General features: G+C 46.1%; 1 protein-coding gene across 1 annotated transcript in view; it reads left to right on the forward strand.

The window, feature by feature from the left end:
- The first annotated feature begins 633 nt into the window (after positions 1-633).
- LOC146986842 (uncharacterized) overlaps positions 634-9,602 on the forward strand; it is a 44,185-nt gene continuing 35,216 nt past the window's right edge. Inside the window, exons 1-4 of the mRNA XM_085777877.1 lie at positions 634-941; positions 2,992-3,390; positions 5,837-6,406; positions 7,806-8,285. Coding sequence (XP_085634003.1) covers positions 639-941; positions 2,992-3,390; positions 5,837-6,406; positions 7,806-8,285 — 1,752 coding nt within the window. The 5' untranslated portion in view covers positions 634-638. The remainder of the gene's footprint in view (positions 942-2,991; positions 3,391-5,836; positions 6,407-7,805; positions 8,286-9,602) is intronic.

Raw genomic sequence — 9,602 nt, forward strand, 5'->3', positions numbered from 1 at the left:
TAGCTGTCCAAGAGTTTGAGTTGTAAAAAACATTGCGGAAGTGTATGAATTTATTTGTTTTATTAAAAAACAAAGATGAACCGATTCATGAAAAAGAAAAGAAGATTGTTGTTTTTGTTTTTTTGAGAGTTGAGCAATGTTTTTTTCGATAAACTTTGCCTTTGATTTATTATCCCAGCCTATTTTGAATTCTGTTGTATCATAGTGGTCTATAGTCTTTATCACAAAAACTAGAACTGTTCAGTTAAAAGTGTCACTGATGTAAATGGTAACAGCTTGAAGTGGCGGTGAGGTGTTAAAAAATGTTGAGAAGGTCTTGAAAAAGTCTTAAAAAGGTATTAAAATTAACTTCAAGATTCCTGTATAAACCCTGTACAGTTCGGTTTCAAAATAAAAGTCCTGTAAGCAAAATATGAGTTTATATAGTTTGATTTGAAAACTTGAACCAACCAAACTAAATCATTTGACTAAATTACAGCAAAGCCGATGGTCAAATGGTGAACAAGGACCACACACAACAGATGGTTAAGACAAAATACCACAGTAGTGATTTGGATAAGACGGACAAATTCTGTTTATTGAGTTAATTTACTGAAGCAGCTTTTGTAACTTTACTGTGTCTGCCCAGGGTGTGAATCATGGACGGCAGCAGGAAGAGGTTGAGCTTCAAGTGGCTGCAGACGGTCACCTCGCCCATACATCGTCGTCGGAGGAGTGACCCGGGCTCAAACTCACGATCACGGTGGAACAACGTGTCCCTGAACGAGTCCCCGGACACTCGGCCCCCCGGCGACTCCCCGGGACCCGAAGGCCTGGGAGCTCTGAGTCTGGACACGCCCAAGAGGAAAGCAGAGGTGCTCGGTGAAAGGACGTCGTCTGCAGGGAAAGTCAAGCTGAGGAAACTCTCCAAGAAAAGATTTGAGACGCTCATAACCTCCGAGGTAAATCTTTACTGTTTCATGCATCATATTCAGATCTGTGGATGAAATCACTAAGGCTACATTCAGACGGCAGGCTCCAAAAGTGGCCCAAATCTCAATCTGAATTTTGTCCAATGCAACAACCCCAGTGTGAACAGCTAAAGGCGGATTTGATGCAACTTGTATAGGGCTGTTTACATCCCTCAAAGCCACAGACAGCGTCAGATGGAGACTCAAACATGCACCCAGAAGTTTATTTACTTCAGCAAGCCGACATGTTTGTAAAACTAGATCTAATTCAAAGTCTCCCGGAGTCTCGCGGAGTCGAGACCCAGTTGCCGTGCGCGGTGTGTTCAGGTGCAGTGGGAAAAGCTACCGCTTGTGTCATAAACACAGGAATATCAACTCTTTACTTGCTTCAAGTAAAATAAACTTCTCTGTGCATGTTTGAGTCTCCATCTGACGCTGTCTGTGGGAAAACATTGTGGCTTTGAGGGATGGAAACAGCCTAAACAGCAGAACTTACATCCACTCCCATTCATCGTTGCCGTGGCGATGCGCGGACAGACGCAACTACCGCAAAACAGGAGACATTAAAGAGGAACTAAACCCCTAAACCACTTTTTTCTGCTGAAAACAAATGTATTTGGGTATAAGGTAGTGTTGTCGGTTGATTCTGGTCCAACTTTTGACATTTTAGTCAAAATATTTCAATGTGGTGTATTTTGTAGTAAAAATGTAGAGTGACTGCCCTCTATGGGTTGAAACACGGCTATTACAATCACATGTTTCTATTGGCTGAGATGGAGGCAGATGACGCTTTGGAGGCAGCTTTCGTCACCGGCCACCAGCTCCCCGACCAATCAGCTGCTGCCTGCCGCTAACGGTTGCTAGGCGCTCTAGCTGCTCTGCTGCGGCTAACGGTTGCTAGGCGCTCTAGCTGCTCTGCTGCCGCTAACGGTTGCTAGGCGCTCTAGCTGCTCTGCTGCGGCTAACGGTTGCTAGGCGCTCTAGCTGCTCTGCTGCGGCTAACGGTTGCTAGGCGCTCTAGCTGCTCTGCTGCGGCTAACGGTTGCTAGGCGCTCTAGCTGCTCTGCTGCGGCTAACGGTTGCTAGGCGCTCTAGCTGCTCTGCTGCGGCTAACGGCTGCTAGGCGCTCTAGCTGCTCTGCTGCGGCTAACGGTTGCTAGGCGCTCTAGCTGCTCTGCTGCGGCTAACGGTTGCTAGGCGCTCTAGCTGCTCTGCTGCGGCTAACGGTTGCTAGGCGCTCTAGCTGCTCTGCTGCGGCTAACGGTTGCTAGGCGCTCTAGCTGCTCTGCTGCGGCTAACGGTTGCTAGGTGCTCTAGCTGCTCTGCTGCGGCTAACGGTTGCTAGGCGCTCTAGCTGCTCTGCTGCGGCTAACGGTTGCTAGGCGCTCTAGCTGCTCTGCTGCGGCTAACGGTTGCTAGGCGCTCTAGCTGCTCTGCTGCGGCTAACGGCTGCTAGGCGCTCTAGCTGCTCTGCTGCGGCTAACGGTTGCTAGGCGCTCTAGCTGCTCTGCTGCGGCTAACGGTTGCTAGGCGCTCTAGCTGCTCTGCTGCCACTAACGGTTGCTAGGCGCTCTAGCTGCTCTGCTGCGGCTAACGGTTGCTAGGCGCTCTAGCTGCTCTGCTGCCGCTAACGGCTGCTAACAGCTGCCTGGATGGGAATCGTTAGTGCGGCCGGCGCTAACGAGCCGTTAACGAGCTAACGAGCCGGCGGATCACCTAGTAGTGTCGTTAGCGCTAGCAGAAGTGTCGATGTGTGTTTATTACTTTTTTTTCTCTTTTGTGTGATTTCGCGGGTGTGAATGGGGCGCGGGGGGGGGGGTCGGAGAGTAGCTACTCCTGGAGCTCCGCCCATAATCAAGGCATTTTTTGAATTTCAAGCTTAGAGCACGTCATCCAAAACTGAGGGGTTTAGTTGCTCTTTAAACTGAAAATCTTCAGATTCCTTCTTTTAGACCTAAAATGTTAGGAACATACCCCCCAGTTGAATTGTCCGTGTGAACTCACTCATTGATCCGTTTCGTTGCACCACCAGAGCTTTCAGGATGAACCTTTGGACGACTCGTTCACGCGGCAGCAGCAGCAGCAGCAGCCGTCCCCTCCTCCGTCTCACTCCTTCATCCTGAAGAAGACGGAGAGAACGCCGGAGGAGGGATGTAAGGCGATCTACAGGAGAGCGGTGATGGCGGCGCTGGGCGGCGGCTCCTCTAAACCCCCCAGGACCGACACCACCGGCCCCTCTTCCCCCCTCACACCCTCACCTGTGAAGACCGAGCAGCACAGGAAAATATCCTTACAGAGTCCCGAAGGTGAAACCAACCACTCCTCCTCCTCCTCCTCCTTTATCGAACCTGAGAGTAACCACGGCAACGACGACTGGGCGGGCCCGGAGGATCAGTGGTCGCCCCCCCCTCAGGACACACAGGCTCAGAGTTACAGCAGGGTGAGTCCTCTTCTTGTTTATAAAACCTTTGAATGGTTTTAGTGTCTTACAGGAAGTGACCAAATATGAACTGAAACCAGGTATTTAAAGGGATACTTCACCCAAAATGGATAATCCACCAATCATCTCCTCACCGTCATACCAAGGAAGGGTCTGGAGAACTTTCAGAGTCATCAAAACTCTTCAGGAGTTCCAGGGGGGGTCCGGCTGGTGACGGGTTTTCATATAATAGATAGATAGATAGATAGATAGATAGATAGATAGATAGATAGATAGATAGATAGATAGATAGATAGATAAATACTTTATTTATCCCGAAGGAAATTCAGTTTCTCAGCTGCACAATAAACAACATCATTCAACAGCAAACCTGGCGGTGGACAGAGTTCACTTTTGAATCTTCCAAAACACACACTAAAGCCGCTTTCCCACTAAAATTAGCGGGTCGACGCAGGTTTTTTAAACGCGGGTCGACCTGCAAACAGTCGGCATTTGGCTCCTCTCCCATTGACCCCCCTGTCTGACAGACAGAGCATAAACCAGTCTCCCTGCTTTAAAGGGATAGTTCACCCAAAATTGAAATGTCCCTCATGATCTCCTCCCCCTCATGTGGACTAAGGGCTGGGAGAAGTTTCAGAGTCCTCCGTGGCTTCTCTGAGTTACAGGGGGTCTCGGCGTAGCAGTGCATGTCCATATGACGGTTGCTAATGGATACCAACTGTCTTCGTAACAAAAAGACACACCAAAAAACATCCAGATACCTCCATGCTGCTCGTATGTAATGTCCCTCTTGTATTGAAGCCCCGACATGAGAAATTGTCCCGAAAGAAACACCGTGTCATGCCACAGCCGCCCGGTGTGAGGTTATGGATCGGCCGAGGCAGACGAGGCGTCTGGCTGACCTGCAGAGCACCAGGACCGCGGAGGACAGCGAGTCTGCCGCGGCCGTACAACGCGTCAGTTAAACAGACTGTCGCTTCTTTTTTTCAATCGTTTTTGGTCAGTGTTGTTTGAATTTGAATTTGAATTTATTTATTCAGGATAGCCCCTTGAGATGAATCATCTCATTTTCGAGGGGGTCCTTCCACAAAAAAATACAATGATACAATGTCAGGTAAAGAAATAAAAAGAAAAACAAATACATTGAAACACATTACAGGACTTACATACATACACACACACACACACGCAAGACAAGGCTCTCCTAACCCCAGCTAATCCACAAACGGCCAGATATCAGAATAATAGTCAACTTGTGATATCTAAGCTTACAAATGGGAAAAATAAAGAAATCTTTCGATCCCAGTCTCGAATGAGAGCAGAGCTTTGTTTTGGTACGTGATATGGGAAGCGACCGGCGCGATGACGTGGAGTCACGTAACGCTCAACGTCATCACGTAAATTAGCGGGTTGACGCGGGTCTGGCGTTCCCACTGCAAGCCGTTCGGAGCCAAGTCGATTGAAGCCGATTTCAAGGATCGCGTCAAACGAATCAGCAAGCGACTCGGCTCGGTGCGCCGTTCCCACTGCCACCAAAAGCCGATTGTTAGCAGGTTTAAACGGGTTTTTTGGCCAGTGGGAAAGGGGTATATGAAACATCCAGATACCTCCATACTGCTCGTCTGTACTGACCCAGGTGTCCTGAAGCCGCCACATGGAAAAGTTGTTCAGAAAACATTAATGTGATCTCTGTTTTTATCCTTGTTGTAGCAGCAGCTCCCGGTGGCTGCACGAGATGTACAAGATTTGCTGCCAGATGTTCAAAACGCTGCTGCCCGTCTTTTAACCAACACTAACAGATGTGTGCACATCACTCCTGTTCTTCACTCCCTTCATTGGCCTCCTGTCCTTTATAGAATAGATTTTTTTAAACTTTTAATGTTTGTTTTTCAAGCTCTTAACGGCCTTGCCCCGGCATATTTATCTGAGCTTTTAACTGTCCGTAATAACCCTGGTAGAGCTCTGAGGTCAACTAACCAACTTTTTCGATTCAAAACGATTTGATTCCTAATGATTTCTGCTTCAGTCTGTCGGTGTTAAAGGATCCTCATGATCTACTCCAGTCTGCTTTGCAAGACAGAATGACTAAAGTGTCTTTTTCACATTTATTGAGTTTAAACATTTATCCATGCTTAGATGGAATTGTTGAAACTGTTGCATAAAAGCAATATCACAATTTCCTTAAGTAATAAAATTAAAAGTGCCTCTTTATTTAAAGAAAATAGTGCAGTTAAACATGCTGCCTTTTAAATTCTAAGGAAATGGAGAATGACAGCCAGCAGATTAGTTTCATTTTTTTATTTTTTAAAATCGATTTTGGGACATTTTATATCAATTCTGAATCGTATTAAATGAGAATTGCGATTCTTATGTGAATCGATTTTTTGGCACACCCCTACATGTCATGTTTTATGTGTTTGTAACTGTTCCTCTCTGTGTTTTTCAGTGTGTTGTGCTGAAAGGAGAGGATTCCCCTCCGGGTTTTGTTGCGGAGGAAACTCTGGACACACACACTTCTCAGGACGACGAGTTGTTGTTTGACTCGGAGAAGGAGCCTGAAGCGTCGGACTGTCCTCTCCCCTCCTCTCCTCCGCCTCTGGAGTTCATCCCACAGTCTTGGTCTTGTTTCAGGACTCAAAGGAGAGACTCCTCTGACTCCTCTGACGGCCTGCTGCACCACCAGAGTCCTCCAGATGTTTCACCAGCTGCTGCTTTTACCTTCTCCCCTCCTCAGAGGACGGTTTACGTCTCTAAGCGGCTTCGAGGGGCGTCGGCGTCCAGAGGGAAGACCGAGAGCTTCCGCTCCTCGTCGATGAGATACCCGTCAGATGATCCTTTTGCTCTTCCGCTGAGCTCGAGCAGAAGATCGGACTCGTACCTGAACTCGGCGGCCATCGCACGCAGATGGTCCGACTCTAGCGCCAACATCCTGTATCCTCCGTACCCTCATCATCATCATCATCATCACAGCGTCGCCGTGGCCACCGCCGCTGCTCCGAGGAGAAGACTGTCTCTGGTAGGGCTGGGACGATGATATGCTTTTCTCTCCTGATTCGATTCTTCTACGATTTTTTGGGATGCTGATTCGATTTAAATTCCGATTCTCTCGATTTTTAATCTGCATTTTTAAAGGGACAACCAGGAGTTTTGTTAAAGCGAAGTGTCTTCACACTACATTTATGAGCCTCCGCACCGTGAAATTCTTTGACCGGGTCAAGACAGACTCATGTTTTCATTCATCAAGAATTAAAGTCAGAGGTTGGAAGACGATCACATACCGTCGTAGTTCCCACCATAAACGGAGATTCATACGGCGGCGTTATTCTCATGACTCGCCACGAAACCGAAAGTAAAGAAACGCTGGTCGGCTCGCCCAGCATTTCCACCACCACTAATAATAACAAAATAACCATAGAGACAAAACCATAGATTTATCTAAAATGGACCATTAACAAGTGGTAACGGAGATTCATCCACATTAATATCAGACTTTTTTATAACCAAATAGAAACTCCTCGTTGTCCCTTTAACATTTATCTGCACACAAACACTGTAGGAGCCTAGAAATGAACATACTCCATTATAAAGTGAACTTAAACCCTTTTCAAAACCTGGACTCTCTGTATGTAAAAAAGGCAAACAAATGCACATTGCACAATATTTAAAGCAGAAGTAAGTGATATATTTGTGTTAATCTAAGTCTTAAATAGTTGTATCTTCCGACAACAATCACTTCTATAGAGTGTTTGGTCTGAAACACGGGTCTGTCAGTCCCTCTGCTCTGCTCTGAGCCCAGGAGAAAACTTTCCTTGTATCCTACAACCTTTATCCAATGAGGAGAGAGAACGGCATAAAGGGGCAGTCCTCTCTGTGTGTGCAGCCAAGGGATGCGCCTGAATGTGGTGACGTAGGGACGAGGACCAATAGATCCATGACGAGGGCGGGGGCTGCTAACTCCATCGGCTGACAAGACGTTATGGTGCGTTCAAGGCAACTCGTAACTCGTGTTTTTCGACCTGTGAAGTGGTACCAGTTCGATCTGGTACGAGTTCACGGGTCAGAAGTTACGAGTGGCCGTTATAGTGACTTTCACAGGTAAAACAGGTCGGAGAAACACGAGTGGGTTGCCTGGAACGCTACAAAGTCGTAAGTTGTGACTTGAAGCTGTAATTTACGGTTTCAAAAGCCTGCCTGGAACGCAGCATTAGCCAAAACGACCGGATCGCTTACTTCTGCTTTAACATACTCCATTATAAAGTGAACTTAAACCCTTTCAAAACCTGGACTCTCTGTATGTAAAAAAGGCTAACAAATGCACATTGCACAATATTTAATAAAATTCAAAATAAAATAAAATTCAAAAAATCTAAATATCGCGATATTTATGTGAACCTATTTTCTCTCCACACCCCTAGCCTCTGGGGGCGAGGCCCGTGTGGAGCAGCAGCAGCAGCAGTGATGGCTTCGCTCCCAGCTGCAGCATCAACAGCTGCAGCATCAGCAGCAGCAGCAGCAGCTTCGCTCCCAGCGGCCCGGTGGGCTTCATCGACACCCACTGTCACATCGACATGCTGTACGGGAAGCTGGGCTACCGCGGCAGCTTCAGCAGCTTCAGGAGTCGCTACCGCAGCAGCTTCCCCGCCGAGTTCCACGGCTGCATCACGGACTTCTGCAACCCGGGCATCACGCAGCGGGAGGCGCTGTGGGAGGGGCTGCTGGCCGAGGACATGGTGTGGGGCGCCTTCGGCTGCCACCCGCACTTCGCCAAGGACTACTCCAGCGTCCACGAGGGAAACATCCTGGCGGCCATGAGGCATCCCAAAGCCGTGGCCTTCGGCGAGATGGGGCTCGACTACTCGCACAAGAACTCCACCAACACGCCCAGACAGAAAGAGGTGAGGGGACATTTCATCTGTACGGAAGCTTATTGCATTCACTTGAGTAATTTATTTTTTGGTTTGTATTTCGGGGGATAATTTTTTCTGTTTTTCTGACAATTTTTTTTCTGTTTTTCATGGTAATTTTTTTCTGACTTAAGGGGATAGTTCACCAAAAATTGAAATTTCCTCCGTGGCTTCTCTGAGTTACAGGGGGTCTCGGCGTATGTCCATATAACGGTTGCAAATGGATGCAAAAAGACACACCAAAAAACATCCCAATACCTCCATGCTGCTCGTATGTAATGTCCGTCTTGTATTGAAGCCCCGAAATGCGAAATTGTCTCGAAAAAAATTAAATAAGTCTATATTTCAAGCTTGTTTGTAGCGGAAGAGAAGCTTCCGCTACAAAAAGCCGTGGCCTTCGGCGAGATGGGGCTCGACTACTCGCACAAAAACTCCACCAACACGCCCAGACAGAAAGAGGTGAGGGGACATTTATATGGGATCAAGGTTCAAAATTTCCTTTATTGTCACTTTATCACAGAAACAGAATTTACACAGTGCTTCTCGCGTAAGGTGCTTAGAAAAGAAAAACATACAAATAAAACATTCAAAAACTGCAGCAGCCGTTCACACACACACATGCAGACATTACACACATGTAGTTTTAAAAGAAAAAAATATATAAAAGAGTCAAAGTGCTATTAGCCAACGACATTCGACATTCATTCATCAATTTGAAATTAGTGATGTGATGATTATAGATTTCTTGGTACAATTATTGTCAGAAATAATCAGTGTTAAAATGATCGTGATTATTATGCACTGATTAATTTTTAGTTTAGTTTATTTCAGCCTTGACATGATGTCACCTCATTGTACAATAGAAATTACATCACACATAAACACAGCAGCTAGACAAGGTCTTTAAAAACAAAACAAAAAAGAAGTAACAAAACAGAAAGTAGACAAATCAAGTGAATAAAGAAAGTGTACAATAGACATTTATACCAAAAAAGTTAAGGCTGAAGCTTAGCTTATTTTGCCTTCCCTATTATAAATCAAGTTATATAAAAAAATATGCAATCTGCTTTTTTCTTAATCAACAAATAAAGAAAGAAAGAAAAAAATAGAGGAAAAAAAACAGCTCTAGAGCATAGCAGATCATTACTCTAACATTACTATTTTTTTTAATGAGATTATGGTCTTGCATGTCTTTAAATCATTCTTGACGGCTGTTACCGTTGTTCATCTTAGTTTGGTGTTGGTTCTGATTTTTGACTTTCTGAATATACACCCCCCCCCCTGAAGTTGTGGCTTTGTCTTTGATTG

This window comes from Trachurus japonicus, chromosome 5 (genome assembly GCF_045865225.1).
Source record: "Trachurus japonicus isolate A0001 chromosome 5, Traja_1.0".
Classification (NCBI taxonomy): domain Eukaryota; kingdom Metazoa; phylum Chordata; class Actinopteri; order Carangiformes; family Carangidae; genus Trachurus; species Trachurus japonicus.